Below are 20,425 nucleotides of genomic sequence, written 5' to 3' on the forward strand. Positions count from 1 at the left end.
TGCATAATGATGGGGATAGACTCTGAGAAATGCGTCATTAGGAGATTTTGTCATTGTGTGAACTTTGTAGAGTGCACCTACACAAACCTAGATAGTATTGCCTACTACACACTTAGGCTTTATGAAATAACCTATTGCCCCTTGGCTGCAAACCTGTACAGCATGTGACTGTACTGAATACTGCAGGCAGTTGTAACACAATGGTAAGTATTTGTATATCTAAACATATCTAAACACAGAAAAGATACAGTACACCTACAGTACTAGAGTCTTACAGGATCACCATTGATCTTATGGAGTCACCATTGCATATGCAGTCCATCATTGATCAAAACATCCTTACGCAGTGCATGACTGTATATCTCTTGATTATAATGCCTTTTAATTTATTTTTATTTTATTTAACTTTTAAGTTCAGGGGATACACGTGCAGGTTTTAGTTAAACTCGTGTCATGGGGGTTTGTTGTGCAGATTATTTTGTCACCCAGGTATTAAGCCTAGTACCCAGTAGTTATTTTTTCTGATCCTCTCCCTCCTCCCACCCTCAACCATGTGGTATTTGGTTTTCTGTTCCTGTGTTAGTTTACTAAGGATCATGGCCTCCAACTACATACGAGTTCCTGCAAAGGACATGATCTCATTCTTTTTTATGGCTGCATAATATTCCGTGATGCATATGTACCACATTTTCTTTATCCAGTCTATGGTTGATGGGCATTTAAGTTGATTCCATGTCTTTGCTATCGTGAATAGTGCTGCAATGAACACATGCATGCATGCATCCTTATGATAGAACAATTTATATTTCTTTGGGTAAATACACAGTAACAGGATTGTTGGCTCGAATGGTATTTCTGTCTTTAGATCTTGAGGAATCACTACACTGTCCTCCACAATGGTTGAACTAATTTACACTCCCACTAACAGTGTATAAGAGTTCTTTTTTCTCTGCAACCTTGCCAGCATCTGTTGTTTTTGACTTTTCAATTATAGCCATTCTGACTCGTGTGAGATGGTATCTCATTGTGATTTTGATTTGTATTCTCTAATGATCAGTGATATTGAGCCTTAAAAAAAAAAAAGCCACTCTTGAATGTTCAGTTGAGGTAGAGCTCAGTATGAACTTAGGCCAGCATTCCATTACAGAAAAACAGGGTAGAGTATGCTTCTCTACCTAGTGATTAATTATAATAACTTGTTCACCTCTGAATACAGAATAGGAAGTGGTCTTACCGAACCATTATATTTAGTTGAAAAAGAGAAAACTAATCCTAGATATTGTCATGTTAAGCTACATTAAGCAATTTTTCTGTAATTTACACATTTGTAGACATGTAAGTGTGAAAGTACTAAAATTACAATTCTGTTTGCCTTCACAAAATAACAATGAAATACCTCTCAGTCAAGCATCCATTCTGCCACAGCCAAGGGATTTTACTTATTTGTGTATTTTTTTATTTATTGACTTTCGAAAATAAATCATGTTATTTTAAAATTTTACTGTTAATTGACAACTATATACTATGTGATGTTTTGATATATGTTCACATAGTGGAATAATTAAATCATGATAATTAACAAATAATCTTCTCACATAGTTGTTACTTTTTTGTGGTGAGAATATTTAAAATCTTCTCTTTTAGCAATTTTGAAATATACCATGCATTATTACTAATTATAGTCACCATTCTGTGCAACAGATCACTAAAGCTTATCTCTTTGATCAGCATCTCCCCTTCTCTGCACTTTCTTCCTCCAGTGTCTGAAAAACACTATCTTCTTCTCTATTTCTATGAGTTCAACTTTTTAAAATTCTGCATGTAAGTGAGACCATGCAGATGTGTCTTTCTGTGCCTGCCTTATTTAACATAATGTCTTCCAGGTTCATCCTTGTTGTCACAGATGACAGAATTTTATTTTTTAGGGATGAATAGTAATCCATTGTGTACATACACCACATTTACTTTATTCATTCATCCATTGATGAACTCTTAGGTTGCTACCATATCTTAGCTATTGTGAATAATCTATTGTGATAATGCTGCAATGAGCATGGGAGTACAGATACTTCTTCAATATACTGATTTCAATTTATTTGTACATATATTATTAAAGAAAACTAAATAGGGCCTGAAAAGGACTCCATGCCTCTATATTTGAGTCCTTATGGATGAACTGCAACCTAAATTAATAGGTAGACAAGACTGAAAACCTAACTTAGGAGTATGCACCTGTAACAACAGCTGAGTCTTGGCCAATCCCAAGAGCAATACTTCAACCACTTGAACACTGCTGAGTGTTCAAACCATGTGCAAATAAGGCAAATGCCGAGCTGTAACTAATACAGCTGTTTCTGTACCTCACTTCTGATATCTGTATGCCACGTCCCTTTTTATGTCGATAAATCTTTTTCCACTATGTGGCTCGGCTGGCATTCTCTAAATCTACTGTGATTCTGGGTGCTGCCCGAATCGTAAATCATTCCTTGCTCAATTAAACTCCTTTAAATTTAATTCGGCTGAAGTTTTTCTTTTAATAGATGGTGTCAGAAGTGGGGTCCGAAGTAGACCTTCTAACGACCCCCAGGAACACTGAGTGAACAAGCAAGGTACCTTCTGGACCCACTTGTATCCATTGATCTCTCAGAGCAGCTGGGGATTGTGGGTAAGTTCTCTCTCGGATTTCAGAGCTCTACGGGTTTGTGTTTTGAGCTCTCTGAGTTTCTTTGAGCAAATTTTTGTTCCAAACTGGGTTTGACAGTTGTGACAGAAAGTGGACTGGGTCCAGGATGTGATTTGATCCGGTAATTAACTAGCTTAGATCCGGTTAGAGGCCTCTTACATCCCACTGGGTCAGAAAGAAACTGGTGGTAAATGGTAATATTGCAGTGGTTGTAAAAATTTGTCCATTAAAAATTCATGGGGATTTTTGTGCTCTACCCCTTTGTTTCATTTTTCTTGCATGCTTAGGTAGGAAATGTCATTGGCTAAGTCATCAAGGGAACCTGAGAAAAAGCTAATATTTTAGATAAAAATGGGGTCCTTAATTTCTAAAAATCTCATTTCCTTCTGGCGTATACATTAGGCCCAGGAGGCAGCAAAGTCTTACAGAAAGGGTAAAATCTTGCTAAAGATAACTTACAGTGGAACATTCCAAATGAACAACAGTGCACTGAAGTGCATTTAAAAAAAAAAAAAGAAAGAAAAAAAGATTTTCTTTTGTGTTGCGTTTGGCCTCCAAGGTTATATAGTGTGGCAAGCAGGGTTAGGTCACTAGGGCCACTCAGGGAAGGGAACCCAGATACCTGATATGCCAACAAAAGGGTAAAAGTTCTTATCAGTCACACTTCTAGCCTCTCTCTGTGCAAATCGGTTGGATGAATGGTAAAAATCACGGTTTATATCCTCTGTTAAGTTTTGATTAATGGGAAAAAGGATTCATGAGGCTAATGTTGAGCTGTAGTGAATCTGGTGTACTTTGTGTGTCTTTCTGTATTGTTCTATCATAAAGAGGGGTACCTTAGGATAGAATGTGAGCCTAGGTCCCCATAAGCCCGCTGTTCAAGATGGCCCAGGAAACTGGTCAATCATGTCCTTGGGAGCATGACATTGTAACCACGTGGCAGTACTTTCTCTTGGTCTGTGCTCTTACCACAGCAGCCCAGGTTCAATCCTGGCTTAGGGAATGAAAACTATCTGGTTAATGTCTGTGCGACCTTTATTATTTGCTAATTCTCTTCCCCCTCCACAAACAACTTCCAAGTTCTCTTCTTAAATCTTCCTTCCTCTGAGCTATCTCTAAAGATTCTAGATTTTATAAAAACTGCTTACCACCACTTTGAAGATACCTTGTATACTTGTGGTTAAGTTATAACCTTAGTTGAGGCTTGCTGGTTTCACCTGTGAGTTTAAAATCCAGGAATATTGGCCACTCGGCATGGCTAAAGCTAGGCAATAAATTTAAGAGCATTTTTAAAGGAGTGCTATGGTTAAAAGTCAGCTTAATTAGAAGTGGCTATCCAAGTGATAGGTATGTTTTAAAGGCCTATGTTTTTTTCTTCTTGGACCTTATTTTTCTGGAAAAAGGGTTTTTTTTTTTTTCCTTCTCAGTTGACTGAATTATTTTTCTCCATTTGTCTTGCCACTCTTAATGCACACATGAGAGGCCCTAAGATAACTTCTAGTAGCCTGGGACTCCTTAGAAAAAAAAGAAGAGGAGCCACAGAACCCATTTTGGGAAAAACCTGTTTTCCTCATGGAACCCCAGGAATTGAAAATGAATAGATCCCACTCAAAGTCTAAGGCTCTGTTCTGTTTTGTACTGAGTTATCTGACATTTTCGACTTGGGAAGGTATTAGAGATTGCTTTGCATTTTGAGAGAGCTTTAATTTAGTGTGCAATAAATAGGTAGAAAATAAACTTTCAGGGATGGGCTAATTAAAAAATGGGCTGATTGGCTTTGGGCTGCCATGCAATAAAATGCACAGTAAAAGAATTGCACTATCTTCTCCTTTTGGGGATACAGGATACAATGTAAAAATGAGGCCCTCAATTTTGCAGATCTGTTTTGCCTTTCAGCTGTGCCTTATATTAGGCTGTAGAAACTGCATATTTTCCTAAGCCTGTGTTTCCAAGGACTCCACCCTAAAGCCAGTATCCAATTAAGAAACTTAGAGGCCCAGCGAGGTAGCTCTCACCTGTTATCCCAGGACTTTGGGAGGCTAATGAAGGTGGACACAAGGTCAGGATTTCGAGACCAGCCTGGTCAACATGGTGAAACCCTGTCTCTACTAAAAACACAAAAATTAGCTGGGCACAGTGGCAGGTGCCTATAATCCCATCTACTTGGGAGTCTGAGGCAGGAGAATTGCTTAAAGCTGGGAGGTGGAGACTGCAGTAAGCCAAGATTGCCCCACTGCACTCCAGCCTGTGTGACAGAGCAAGACTCCATCTCAGAAAAAAAAAAAAAAAAAAAAAGAAAGAAACTTAGAAACTGGTAAATGAAAAATCTTACAACTACTGGATCTTCTTCTTTCAGTGTAGTTATATATGTGTCATGTGTATAATGTTTCCATAAAAGAGCTCTAATTAATTGGCTTAAAGAAAAATAAGCACTTAGATCAAATATTTTGTAAGAAAAATAAAAACTGTAATGCCTTTTAGTTCACGTGACTTTAGTAATCTTTGGGAAATAAGTTTTTAAGATTGTTAGTAAAAATAAAGCCATTTGGTCTAAATTAAGCAGATCAGATATTAGGTTTGTTGAATGCTTTAAGATCATAAACTGCATGTTTGGCTTTTGAAGATTGTTCAATTTACTTACTTTGGAGCCTTAGAGTCTAGATAAGGCATGGGGACAATGTGGAGAGCCACATCCCAAACTATACTGGAAAGAGTCAGAACTCACCTGCACCTAGTACATAATTAAAATAACTTATGAGATTTTTTACCAAGATTAAAATTTGCTAAGAGTTACCATGATAACACGTAATTGAGACTACCGAAAACATAGTTTTACATGCAAGATGTCTGAGGAGAGTGAAATGTGTTTTTGGTAAAAGATTATAAAAAGGCATAGGGATGTAAATTTTTGCCTAGAGGATGAAAGGATTGTTTTAAATTAGAAAAGATAATGCTAAAAGTTTGAACAAGTTGTGAAAGGTTTGTAAAAATTAATCTTGTAAAAAGAAATGCTGTGTGGACACTGGCTAAAGTTAAAGGGGTATTAAGTTTTTCTGTAAATTGAACATTGGAATAAAAACAAAACAGACCTTTCTTAGAGCACTGATCTGTTCTTTCACAGGAATTATAAAGAATTATAAAATGTTTATGAGAATCTCACCATATGGTCAAACTGATTAAGATTGATACATTTTATCTATAAGGTTTTATTAAAAATTGGGGATGACATTAAATAGTAGACTAATGCAAAGGTGAAATTTGGCTTTTTCTCTTGAACAAGATTTTCATGTAATATTAGAAGATAATAAATATGTTTTTGTTTCCCTTTGAATAAACTATCAGAAAAAGAAGGGAAAGACAAGAGTTTGGAAAGCGGAGTCTTCCCTCTATCAATGAGTAAAGGTTTTGGCCTTTTCAAAAATGTTTGAGTCATCATTTTGGCTAAATGAATGACTTATGGTAACCTGGAATTCTATTTCATAGTATCAAGTGTTTTAAACCTTTAACATATTTGATAGGCTTCCCAAAATCAAATTTCAGCTTCAAAACTGTCTTTTCTGATTTATAACTTTGAGATGCTACAGAGGGCCCCCAAAACATTCAAAAGAGAGGTAAATAGGATTATTTGACGTATTTAGATATATGGGAAGCATTCCCAAAATAAAACATAATGTTTAATGTTCTATTTTAGTGTATGTCATCAATATCTTCCAAAATTGAATGGGATTTCTAAAATTCTAATATGTCTGAGTATATGGTATCATAATTATAGTTACTACGTTAAGTTATTGTAGACCACAGAAATAACCAAATTGCCTTGTCAATTGTGTCTTTAACTATGACTATTTAGAGTCATTTCCACAGTTAATTGCATAATGCTGATGCAGTTTCTGGAAACTTCACAAGCATGCACAATCCTAGATATATGGTGTCTTTTAGGAGGTTCATGAAAGAATGGAAAGGACCCTGAAAAGCACTCTTCAATACAGGTTTCTAGTAACTTTAAATTCATATCATTTGGACTGGTAAGAATTTCTGAAACTTTAATGAAAAGACTGACTGGTTTATAAAACTGCTAACCCAAGTAGAACAAAAATTATTTATTTGAATACCAAGAAAATACTTTGCCAGATTTTCATACTTAATCAGCCAATACTAAAATTGTTTTGATATACAATTTGAATAAATTCCATGGTCTAAGCCAAATTACCTATAATAGCCCATCAGTTACCAGTGCTAGGCACCTAAATTGCAGAAACAACTGGTATTCAAGAGGACAAAGTCCAGTGTTAAACATGGACTTGGCTGGGCATGGTGGCTCATGCCTCTAATCCCAGCACTCTGGAAAGCCGAGGCGGGTGGATCATCTGAGGTCAGGAGTTCATGACCAGCTTGGCCAACACGGCAAAAACCCATCTCTACTAAAAAATACAAAAAAATTAGATTAGCTGGGTGTGGTGGCCGGCATGTGTAATCCCAGTTACTTGGGAGTCTGAGGCAGGAGAATCGCTTGAACCCAGGAAGTGGAGGTTGCAGTAAGCCGAGATCGTGCCACTGCACTCCAGCCTGGGCCAAGAAGTGAGACTGTGTCTCAAAACAAACAAAAAATAAAACAAACAAAAACAAACAAACAAAAAAACCCATGTACTCCTGGAGAAGGAGGATGGCCACCTTATCTTTCCTGAGTCCTTAAAGCTATTGTTATTAAAAGTTCTGCATGCCATGATTCATCACAGAAAAGATAAAACAGTCCAAATTGAATATATTGGTATAGTGACTTATAAATTCCTAAATAATTTATAACCAGTGTTTGGTTTGTCAACCCATATTCCTGAGAAAACAATCAAAGCTTCAAGTACATTTGGTTGCCTGTTGGGCCGTTTAAACATTTTATGAAGGGATTTTATTCAATTGTCATTTTCAACACATGTTTTCTGATTGTATAAAAGCTTTCCCATGGAAGAGAGCCGATGTTATAAAAGTAAATTATTATGCTACAGTATATTTTCAGCAGAAAAAGAAAGCTTTTTATGGTTCACTGAGGACAGTCAACCTCTTCACAATCCAGAACCCAAAGATCAAATCTTCTGCGAATATCAGAGAAAGACTGTCTTTGACATCCACACTACAGCAAAACTTCAGGACTGTGAACCTTGGTTTATAATCTCACAACTGAGAATGGTCCCTGCACACTGTTGGAACTGTATACCCACTGGAACCCCTTTAGGTAAAGCTAACCAGGAAAATTTGTTCCCAGAAAAAGAGGATCCTTGATGTGAACAGTTTTTCCCAAGATCATGGATAAAGACTTCTACTATCTTAAGACTCTTATCTTTGAATATTTTTTCCTTGTTTATGCCTCTATGAACAATAGAAATGAAAAGGGGGTCTGTTATGTGCACTTATGGCGTATACTTTTATTTGTGAAGGATTTTGCAGCCAACCTTATACATGGATAACCTTATACTTTGATAAAGATGAAGGCCCAATATAGGTGAGAAACTTTAATGGTACATATGTTGCCTCATAATCAGTCATAAACAGAACATTGGTTCACTTCTCTTAACCCACATCATGGGTTAAAAAGAACATTGCCAGGAGGCTTTCACTCTTCTAGAAGGGCATCATTTGTTAGGTCTATTTTCCATGGTTGGAGTAAAAGAGGCAATGATTAGAAATGCATCCCTCACGATAGGCTTAATAGCAGATTCTACTTTGAAGGCTATAGTTACACAACAGACTTTAAATTCTCCTGTCAAAGTTATGCTAAATAATAGAGTTGGCTAAACAGAAAAGTATCTGGGCAGTTGCTGACAATTATGACCTACAGAGAAAACATTGGGTATTATAGCAATTCAGTTGCAGGGAATTAACAAAAAGACCACTTAATTAAGCGAGCAGACTCTTTATCTACATCATTCTTTATTTGGTTTTAGGCGGTTTGGTTTATGTGGACCCTGGGTAAGGAGCGTACTCCAAACTCTTAGTATTATCCTCTTGATAGTTGTAAAAATAATCTCCCTGGTGTGCTGTATTCTCTCAAATATTTTAAATGTTTATATGTACCCATCTCTAAAATGTCAAATGGTATCTTTTCAACTGGAATGACAAGAGCTGAAAGAAATGTAAGACCATGAAGACATTTAACTTATGAATGACATGCTGAGGCTGAAAACCCCAAATGATGGTAACTGAGAGTGGTGCCAAGGCCCTGAGTTTTGGTCACACTCTTACCTAAGTGAAAACCTGACCAAAAAGGGGAAATTAAAAAAAAAAAATTATGGGAGGCCATTGTTTTGGACTGAGCTCATGCACTAGGACCCAACAGACCAAACCAAACCAAAATGGAGTCACTTATGCTAAATATAACATAATCAAACTAAGACTTTAAGGAGACACGTAGATCCTAGAACAGACCAGGTTTGGTTTTTCTCCTGTAAACAGGATGTTTCAGCATAAGGAGGTACCCTCTATTCAAGTCCTTGCTCCTACCTTTGCAAAACTCACTGGTCTACTGTTTCCGAGTGGGTTTACGCTGGTAATAGTGACATTAATGACTAAAGTTTTGGTCACTCTCGCAAAATTGAGAAAATGACCAAAAAGGAGGAATTGTTAAAGCAAACTAAATATGGCCTGAGAAGAACTCTGTCCTATATTTGCGTCCTTGTAGATGAACTGCAACCACAAGATTGAAAACTTAGGAGTATGTGTCTGCAGCAATAGCTGAGTCTTGGCCAATCCCAGCAGCCACACTTCAACCAATCATACACTGCTGCGTGTTCAAACTGTGGTCAAATAAGGCAAACGCCGATCTGTAACCAATCCAGTTGTTCCTGTACCTCACTTCTGATTTCTGTATGCCACCTCCATTTTCTTGTCTATAAACCTTTTTCCACCACGTGGCTGCACTGGAATCTCTGAATCTGCTGCGATTCTGAGGGCTGCCTGATTCTGAATCTTTCATTGCTCAATTAAACTCCTTTAAATTTAATTTGGCTGAAGTTTTTCCTTTAACCATACCCAGAAGTGGGATTTCTGGATCATATGGCAGTAGATCATATGGTTTTTGAGAAACCGCCATAGTGTTTTTCTCTGTAATGATTGTACCAATTTACATTCCCACCAACAGTGTTCAAAGGTTCACGTTTCTGTTTTTTGTTTGTTTTTTTTTTGAGACGGAGTCTCGCTCTGTCGCCCAGGGTGGAGTGCTGGGGCACAATCTCAGCTCACTGCAAGCTCCGCCTCCCGAGTTCATGCCATTCTCCTGTCTCAGTCTCCCAAGTAGCTGGGACTACAGGCGCCTGTCACCACACCCGGCTGATTTTTTGTATTTTTAGTAGAGACGGGGTTTCACCGTGTTAGCCAGGATGGTCTCGATCTCCTGACCTCGTGATCTGCCCGCCTCAGCCTCCCAAAGTGCTGGGATTACAGGCTACAGCCACCGCACCTGGCCAAAGGTTCACTTTTCTTTATATCCTTGCTGACATTCATTAATTTTTGTCTTTTTGACAATAGCCATTCTAACAAGTGTGAGGTGATATCTCATTATGGTTTAAATTTGCATTTCCCTGATGATTTGTGATGATGAGCATTTTTTTAATACACCTGTTGGCCATTTGTATATTTTCTTTTGAGGAATGTTTATGCAGGTCCTTTGCCAATTTTCTAAATGAGTTATTTTCTCATTATTGAGTTGTTTGAGTTACATACATATTTTGGATATTATCCCCTTATCAGATGTATGATTTGCAAATGCTTCCAATTCATGGGTTGTCTCTTCATGCTATTAATTGCTTCCTTTTATGTGTAGAAGCCTTTGATGCAATCTCATTTGTTTATTTTTGTTTTTGTTGCCTATTTTTTGGGGGTCACAGCCAAAATATCTTTGCCCAGATCAATGTGACAGAACTTTTCCCCTACATTTTCTTCTAGTTCCTTTTAGTTTCATGACCAAATTTTATTTTTTAAGAAATTCATAATTAAACTTACTTCCGTTTCTACCATCAAAAAGTCAGTCTTTCTCCATGCAAACATCATTATTTCCTTGTGGAAAGTGTCAATGCTTATCCTTTCCTCTGTTGTGAGAGCCCAAAACAAAAAAGCAAACACAGTTTTTGAAGAGATGATAGAGAACAACTACTGTGTGAGTGCAGATAATAGTAAAACAGAGAGGACAGGAATATGACAGAAAGGGAGAAACAATGTGAAGAGCATCAGCAGAGTGCAATGTACTTTGATATGTAAATTCCAGAGAAAAGGAAATGAAAGAGGCAGAAATGAAAATGCAAATGTATGGATAGTAGCATCAATGCTAAAAGAAATAACATAAATATGTAATAGTTCTGCTTCTGCTTAAAATATTAAAAGTTGCTAGAGACTGTTAGCCCCATTCTAACACTGAGAAGTCAAGCGAACTATAAAAATAATAGTTTTTGTTAAACTCATCAGGAAACCGAGTTTAATAAACCAAAATAAAACAAAATCCGAGAGTTGACAGACTTTTCCCAGACGTTTCTTCAAAAAATTAAAAATAGAACTATCATAGGATACAACAATCTCACTTTTGGGTATTTATCCAAAATAACAGAGCAGGATTTCTAAGAGATATTAGCACTGCAACATTCATTGCAGCACTATTCATAATGGCCAAGATGTGGAGACAACCTAAATGTTCATCAGTATATAAGTGGATAAAGAAAATGTGGCATATAAATGGAATATTATTTAGCCTTAAAAAATAGGAAATCCCATAATATGTGCCTGGATGAAACTTGAAGATATTATGCTGAGTGAAATGAGCTAGTCACAGAAGGATGCATACATTATTCCAAATTATAGGAGGAAGTATCTAGAATTGTCAAACTCATAGAATCAGAGAGTAAAATTGTGATTGCCAGGAGCTGGGGAAAGGGAAAAATGAGGAGTTGCTAATTAATTAGTATAAAGTCCCAATTATGCAAGAAGAATAAGTTCTGGACAGCTGCTGTACAACATTATCTCTATAGTTAAAAATACTGTACTGTATATTTAAGATTTTTTTAGAGGTTAAATCTCATGTTAAGTGTTCTTACTACAGTATTTTTAAAAAGAGGGATTAACCATGAATGCAAAAAAAATTGATAAACTGGACTTAACCAGAATTAAAAAAAATTTTGTCAACAAAATGTATTATTAAGGAAATTATTAGGCTAAGCCAAAGACTAATAAACCCTCTAACACTTATATACAACAAAAGCACTTGTATCCACAATGTATGAAGAACTCTGAGAACTCAACAAGAAAAAGAACCCTTTTTTTAATAAATAGGCAAAAGACTTGGATACTTCATTTTTTCAAAAAGAGTCAGATGAATGGCCAGTAAGCACAGGAAAACGTGCTCAACATAATTAGTCATCAGGAAAATGCCAATTAAAACCACAATGAGATACCACTTCATACCCACTAAAATAGCTAAATGGAAAAGTTTGGCAATATCATGTGTTGGAGGAGAAACTGGAACCCAAATTACTAGGAGTAGGAGTAAAAAGTCATGTAATCAATGTGGAAAATAATTTGACAGTTTCTGGGAAACTTAAACATGAATCTGTCCTATACTCTAGAAATTATACTCCTCAGTATTTACCCAGAAGAATAAAAGCACATTTTCATACCAATATTTGTCAACATATGTTCATAGATGTTTTATTCATCATTGTCAAAAACCGGAAGCAACATAAATGTCCATCAATAAGAAAGTAAATGAACAAATTGTGATATATCACTACAACAGACTGCAATAAAAAGGAATGGGCTAATGATTCACGCAGGAAATTAATTAATCTAAAAACATGTTGAAGAAAAGATACTAGATGTAACAGTGCAAAACTATAAGATTTCATTCATATAAATTTCAACAGCAAACAAAACAGATCTATAGGAAAGTGTTTGCCTCAGGTTGTATGGGGTGGTAATTGGCTGGAGAAAGTCAGAAGGGAACTTTCTAGAAAAATGGAAATGGTCTATATCTTGCCTTATGAAAGTGACATGGGCATATGCAATTGTCAAACTCATGGAACAGAACAGTTAAGATTTGTCCAGTTTGTTACATATAAATTATATCTCAATTTAAAAATTATGTCCTTTGTAAATAAATCCCACTTATCAACAAGGAACGTGAACTTAATTATAAAGGGTAGCAACATTTTAGAAGCCTCAGCTCCCTCTACATGGAGTCTGTAACTCCCTTTGCAAACTACGTCACAATGAAGACAGGAGCATTTCAAAAGGCAGAGGCTGAGTGAATGAGCAGGTTGAGGGAACCACGTAGTACACATTTTAAAAAGGGAAAAAACAAGGCCTATGGAACAAAAGCAAAAGTTTGAGACATAAACTCAGGTATTTCACAACAGGTAATAACAGCTGTCTTTTTTCCATGAATAATTGACCACTTCATTATAAAATTTATTTGGAGAGTTTCAATTAGTTATATATGCTTAAGTGCCTAAAAATTTTGGATATAGGTTTTTCTCCTCTAGTTGAATACTGACCTTGTTTTCATAATTGATCAACTTGTAAGCTTCAAAAGAAACGTGCGGCCGGGTGTGATGACTCGTGCCTGTAATCCCAGCACTTTGGGAGGCCGAGGCGGACGATTCACGAGGTCAGGAGATGAGACTATCCTGGCCAACATGGTGAAACCCTGTCTCTACTAAAACACAAAAAATTAGCCTGGCGTGATGGCAGGCGCCTGTAGTCCCAGTTACTCGGGAGGCTGAGGCAGGGGAATCACTTGAACCTGGGAGGTGGAGGTTGCAGTAAGCCAACATTGAGCCACTGCATTCCAGCCTGGTGACAGAGCAAGACTCCGTCTCAAAAAAAAAAAAAAAAAAATTAAAAAAAAAAGTGCTTTGAAACTATCAATTGAAATAAAAGTGCCATACTACTGTGGGGAAATAAAAGTGAGAGAAATCCTATGGACAATATATGTACCACCATAACATAGCCTACAAAAAATAAAGGATCTCAGACTCGACCTCCTTAGATTCTTAGAATACCAATTTTTTCATCTTTAAAATGGGCATGATACTTTCCTCAAAGGAGTTTTATGGAGATTTAAAAAAAACATATAACAGCCTGGGCGCGGTGGCTCACGCCTGTAATCCCAGCACTTGGGGAGGCCGAGGCCGGCGGATCACGAGGTCAGGAGATCGAGACTATCCTGGCTAACATGGTGAAACCCCGTCTCTACTAAAAATACAAAAAAAAATTAGCCGGGCGTGGTGGCGGGCGCCTGTAGTCCCAGCTACTCGGGAGGCTGAGGCAGGAGAATGGCGTTAATCCGGAGGCGGAGCTTGCAGTGAGCCGAGATCGTGCCACTGCACTCCAGCCTGGGTAACAGAGCGAGACTCCGTCTCAAAGAAAAAAAAAAAAAAAAAAAAAAAAAAAAAAAATATATATATATATATATATATATATAAAACATATTAAACATAGTGCTTGGCATATACTTGTAAACAATCTCAATTTATTTTTCCTTACCCACTGTACCATATCTTATGGATGAAGAAGAAAGCCAACTATCAGAATTTGTATCTCAATAGGTATAGTTAGACTTAAGCTTCTTAAGAAGCCAATTTAGAAAATCAAGTGAAATAAAAATAAATTAAATGCAAAATATTATCTTACATAGAAAAACATAAAAAATGAACTGGATACTACTGTCTAGGGAACTGCTCTAGAACTAAACTGCCCTGGGCATATAACACAACACACATTATGTAATATGCACATCCAATCTTGATAACTTTTTCTGAAAGTTTCAAATACAGGGTTGCTAGTAACTGGCAGTAAAAAAATGTCTTAGGACTACATCCTTCCCTGAGAAACGCTCGGTGTCTACTGGATACCAGTTTCTGTCCTATAAGCAAAGAATTTAACAAGCTGATGGTACCACAAACATTTATTACTTTCAGAGCAAAAAGAGGGGTGTCAATGTATACTCCTGCAAAATAGAGTAGAAATTCAAATTTCTACCATGGGCAAAAATAAAAATAATTTTGTGACCTAATATATGTTTGCAGATTTGATGGCTGTCCTCAGAGGGTGTTGGAAGAGGCTTACTCATCAATATCTTCCAAAGCACCATGTTGCATGGGACGAATGGGAAAAAGAGACAAAGTTTTATGGTGATGTTCTTTTCCTTTCTAAATTTCCTTTTTTTTTTTTTTTTTTGAGTCAGAGTCTCGCTCTGTCACCAGGCTGGAGTGCAGTGATGCAATCTTGGTTCACTGCAACCTCTGCCTCCCAAGTTCAAGATATTCTCCTGCCTCAGCCTCCTGACTAGCTGGGATTACAGGCGTGTGCCACCACGCCCAACTAATTTTTGTATTTTTAGTAGAGATGGGGTTTCACCATGTTGGCCAGGATGGTCTCAATCTCTCGACCTCATGATCCACCCACCTCAGCCTCCCAAAGTGCTGGGATTACAGAGCCACTGTGCCCAGCCAATTTCCTCTTGCTTTTAAGTTTCTGCTGTAACATATGAAAGACTCAGAATCCCACAGCTTGACTCTTTAGGGCTAAACATTGTAAATGATGTCCTGAAAATACTTTTGTCTAAGTTTCAGTTTCCAGCAGTTTTAAAATAAAGCCTAAAATTAGTATACATCCAGAAGATATCAACTTTACTATACGAACTAGGGTTCTCATAGCCTAGCCATGGGCTTCAATTTCAGGCTTTAAAATTGCCATCAGACAGTGGAATGTTATGGCAGCTCATCCTGAGAAAATAATTTCCTTATAGTGAGGAAAATAATCAAAAGATCACTCTAATACTAATACATACAGACCCTTCACTCCATATGCCCCACCCCTCCCCCACCTGCTAAGCATTCTCTATCTGTCTGCCAACTTGTGGCAGTGAATGGGAAGGATGAAGGATGTAGTAGAAGGAAACAATAGTTATTCTGAATCAACAGTTAGACTCTTCTCATTTGTTATGATGATTAATTGCATTTCTGCTGAAGTGACTAAGATAATCAATCCTAGATCCAGTTTTTTAGAGGAGCACAAGAACAACTAGTTAGTGAGGTAACATCTGCATCAAGAGCACAGAGAAAAGGCCATCATTTCTCTTGAAAAACATCTAGTACAAATATGTATGAAAATGATATGAAATGGCAAAGTAACGTGTTTATTTCACTGGTTATCTCCAAGTAATAAGCTCAATAGGAAAACACAAGCAATTTAGTCATCTGACTCAACTAAATAGTATTCAACCAATATAGAAGATCTGATCATCCTGAATCAGTCTAGCATGATCAATGGTTTGCTAGGACCAAATATTTAAACTACCTTAAAACACATGCACACAATTTATTAACCTTCCAAAACATACAAATATTCACCATCTCATCTCTTATGCCTTAAGAATATTATGATCTTAATATATTTAGGTTAAGTGCTTATAATTATAAGCTGTACTTTAAGCCACTTGCTGCCTTCCGCCATCATTCACTTTAAAGAAAAACTTAAGAAATGAAAGAAAGGGGCAAAGATAAAGACCACATGTCCATAGGAACTATTAGCATATTAATCTACTGTGTTTCTATGTACACTTCCATCACCAAAGCTATGTTAAGGAAGAGGTTATGCCTTAATTAACAGTGCTTGATAAATGCAATCTGGTTGTATTTCTTAAGTATGTTCAAATTTCACAAGTCTTACTTCACAGTAGGGGTTCCAGTTCATTCCATACTTTTACGCCATAACACCTCTGATCAAGGAAGAAAGTCTTTAAAAGACCCCAAATAATTAGCTTCCAGAACTAAAGTCAACAAAAAGCATAATTAATGAGTACATTAGTTGTCTATCTCCAAAGCATTAACATTCATGCACATTTTAAATGAAGGAGATTGAAGGAGATAGCAACACATTTGGCATGTAATATTTCTAACTCTGATACTTCTAAATACTTCACAAACCCAAGAATTTAGGGGCAACATTTTCAATTCTGTAGCACAGTGTTCCTATAACTCAGCCCTTTCCATGCCCCACCCTATGTCTTCGGACTGTTGGAGAATTAAATTTAATCAGCTGCTTTGCAGAACATAAAATCCTATAGTTTCTCCTCTGCTTTTCCTTTTGTCCTGATCATTTCTCTGCACAGTTGCATCACCCACTCCCACCTTCCACTTGAACTATATCTCCCTCCTCCCCAACTTTATGATTCTTTCACCTTTTCCTCCACTTCTCTCTCTCCTCTGGCAGAAGGTTGAAAACAAAAACAGCAACAAAAAACAGTGGGTGAGAGCTCTGGGCATAATTTATCAAAGCTGGTCTAAATATCCCAGCTGCAGTCTACTCCTTTTTCACATTACCTCAAAAACCAAAGAGGTTGGAAAGGAAAAGACAAAACTGCCAGGCAAATATTTTTCAGTTGCCAGTTTTAACCCAAATTTTTATCTTTTTTGTTCAAAGAAGTAATAAACAGCAAATGTAGGGTCACTTGAGAAAAAACAAAATTAGTAAATATAGAAAATTATTTTGGTTAATACTCCCTTAATTGATTTTTACTATTTATAAGAAAGCATGAGGCAGCTGCCAAAACAATAACAGCAATAATAGCAGTAACTTACCCTTATTAATTACTCTGTAACAGTCAGTAACACTTTACATATATTAATTAATTTAATCCTTACAACAATCCCATTAGGTAAATATTTTAAAAGATGAAACAGGGGAACCAAGAATTTCCTCTCCCAAAGCCAGTAAATGGAACGAAATCAGACAATACGGCTCAGAATCTGCCTTCTTAAGAATTGTACCAGATAGCCACAACTGTTTTGTTTCCATGTACATATGCTGTGCATTTACTTGAGTCTTTGTTCTGCAATTTTAAAGAAATGAACTTTTCTGGGGCTAAGATGCATAGAAATCCCTTCAATATAAAATATTTTTTTCCATTAAATGTTCCCACTATTAGACTAAGTTTTGTGGTAAAGAATGGAAAGAAGAGAAAGTCATGGGCAAAACAGAAATGCCGAAGTGAGGGCAGAGTTCAAAGTGACATTTTCCCTACACAAAGCACTGTGGGATTCCCCAGGTCCAGCAGCATCCCTTAGCTTCAACCAGAACTCTCCTGGAACCCACTGGTCCACCTGCCATTAAAGAGTTTACTGCCTCATGCTACAATATTGACCTTCAAGTCTCTCATAGCTCCCTGCCTTGAAGACACATACAAATTCATGCTAATGGAAGAAATTTAAAGGAGAGAACTGCCTTCCCCTTTTCATTACCTCCCCAATAGCATTTTCTCCTGTCCAAGAATTTTAAGAGTGTCCTCTATAGTGCCTAACCAGGAAGGATGATGCAATTGGAGGAATATGCAGACCAGTTAGGAAGATTGAAGAATCTAGGACAAAAGACCACTGGGACTTTGCCTGGCCTCCTTGAAAAGAGAGCAGTTAAAGTTTCTTCCTACTGTTTCCAATTACCTTCTGTTTGCTTTGGTGCCAGTAACAACATCAAGAAAAATGTAGTCAGTTTCTCTCTATACGGTATGCAATACATTGTAAAAGTAGAGCGCTTTGTCAATCCCCTATTTTAGAATAATTACACTATCAAGAAAGTTTTAAATATTGCCTAATTTCCATTTGCTTTCTACCCACAATATTACCACTCTGCTGAAAACAACAACAACAAAATGTAAACCAAAAGATCAAGTCAGCAGCTCTCCTGAAAAAGAAAAATCTGTTCCAAAAACTTTTGCTCCTAACCAATTGCCAATTTGGCAACGAGACAAACATTTGGGAAAAAAACAACAAACGATGAACATAAGACAATCATGAACACAGTGCAAATATCCTCTTTGAAAAATGTCAGTTACACAAAAAATCCAATCGTGTGGAAAAGCATAACTTTTTCCCAAAGAAAGAAAGAAGTGCCAGTACTTACGGTGTCATGAGACTTATCCTTGACATCATAGACTGTTAGTTTTATTTTGGTCTCCTCATAGATGGGATACTCAGATGGGAATGTGACACCAGTCAAAAACAGTGGGTCCCTTGTTCCCTGTAACAGCACAAGCAGACAACTTTGATTCAATAAGGCAGCAACTGTAGTTGGCAGCACGCAAGTGACACAGGAGAATGCAGAAAGTGTGCCTGAGTCTGTTTCTCGAGGAAATAGTTCTATTAGAAGAGATCTGAATTGTCAAATCCTGCTCTTGGGCAACAACATGGCCCAGGGCCTTAAGGAAGTGATACAACTGCTGATAGTAAATGAACCTGCATCATTGTCAGAGCTGCCTTGAAAAAGTTTATTTTTATTATCTACGGAACCCTTCTTTAGGGTTAGTTAATTTAAAATACACTTAATAAATATAACTTGTAATTTATGCAAATAATCTAAGATATTGACTCATCAAATTAAAATGAAGCTATTTTCTCCGAAAGAACCATGTGGTAATCTTATGCTTCCATTTATTTTCTTTCTGTAATGATTCAATTGAAAGTCATGCTCTGATAGTGTCCATTTGTTTTTAGATGTTCAGCTATGATTTTTTTTTTTCCTCAGAATCACTTGAAAACTAATGAAAGAAACTCTAAATATGATGGATTTGGGGCTATAAAATTATTAGCCCAGGATGCAGCGCACAGGATATTTCAATGCCTCAGAATTCATTTTTAGAGCTGACATCCAGCATTAAATTTTATACATATATATTGCCGAATATCATGGAGATGTTTGCTAGAGTTCTATAAACTAATTGTCTATGGAAATTTCTGGAAGCCCAAGTAATTCATTCATTCATTCTTTTATTCAACAAATACATTTTGCTTGGCACTGCATCAGACACTTTGGAACGGGCAGTGAATAAAACAACCAAAAATAGCAACACATGTTCAAGTAAAATATTTTAAAATATTTCAAATAAGACAAATGCCAAAATAAGACATTTCTTATAGTTAAGACGGTAAATTTTATAATATGTGCATTTTATCACAATAAAATGAAAACTAAGAAAAAATCAAAAATAAATGAGTGAATAAGTAAATTTTGGCAATATTTTTAAAATAACAGAATTTCTAACTTTTTTATATAAAATGAATAACTTACAATTTTGGTTAAGATGTCTTCATATGAATAAGATTATTTTTGTTAATTCAACTATAGCATTAACTATATATTATACCAACACTGGAACCTAAAGTTTCCAAAGGGCATATTCAGGGCTACATGCAGTATCTGGGTCATTCCCATTATAGAAATGACTCCCGTTCAGTCTGAATCATTTATTCCACCACCGCACCAAAGCAGGCGGTCAACCCTGAGCTAGCCAGGTCTGGGGCAGGCTAGTTAGGTTCTTACAGAGAAACTCCTCATTCAAAACATATGCAGCTCACAAGTCTAAGAAAAACAAGCAAATCTTAAGAAGTTTAGATCATACTTTCTCCAGCCCCAGATGTTTAAATAAGTATCTCTCATTCATTAAGGTTGTGAAATGTGTGATCAGAACAAAATAATCAAAAGGGAAACACTTCCTCTTTTGAATCTGATCCAACACAATAACAAGTTTCCTCTTGACATTTTGAATGTTATATTAGTAATAATAAATGTAAATAGGAAACCTCCCATCTGATGACTAATATTTATACTTTTGCCTAAAAACATAGTTTGTCAAATTAATCATCTACGTTTCCCTGAAAAACATCGTAAGTTGAAAGACAGACAAACAGCAGAGAATATAAAGTTTCCACAGAC

At 36.6% G+C, this 20,425-nt stretch overlaps 1 protein-coding gene across 7 annotated transcripts in view; it reads right to left on the minus strand.

The window, feature by feature from the left end:
• The window catches only part of INPP4B (inositol polyphosphate-4-phosphatase type II B), an 809,117-nt gene that overhangs the window by 355,787 nt on the left and 432,905 nt on the right, over window positions 1-20,425 (minus strand). For all 7 annotated transcript variants that reach the window (XR_008679096.2, XM_055384744.2, XM_019025935.4 and 4 more), the window contains one exon: window positions 18,617-18,733. Coding sequence is in view for 3 of the 7 variants with exons in the window: in XM_055384744.2 (XP_055240719.1) it covers window positions 18,617-18,733 (117 nt within the window). In the remaining 4 variants the exon portion in view is untranslated. The remainder of the gene's footprint in view (window positions 1-18,616; window positions 18,734-20,425) is intronic.

The sequence above is a fragment of the Gorilla gorilla genome, chromosome 3 (assembly GCF_029281585.2).
Source record: "Gorilla gorilla gorilla isolate KB3781 chromosome 3, NHGRI_mGorGor1-v2.1_pri, whole genome shotgun sequence".
In the NCBI taxonomy this organism is placed as follows: Eukaryota; Metazoa; Chordata; class Mammalia; order Primates; family Hominidae; genus Gorilla; species Gorilla gorilla.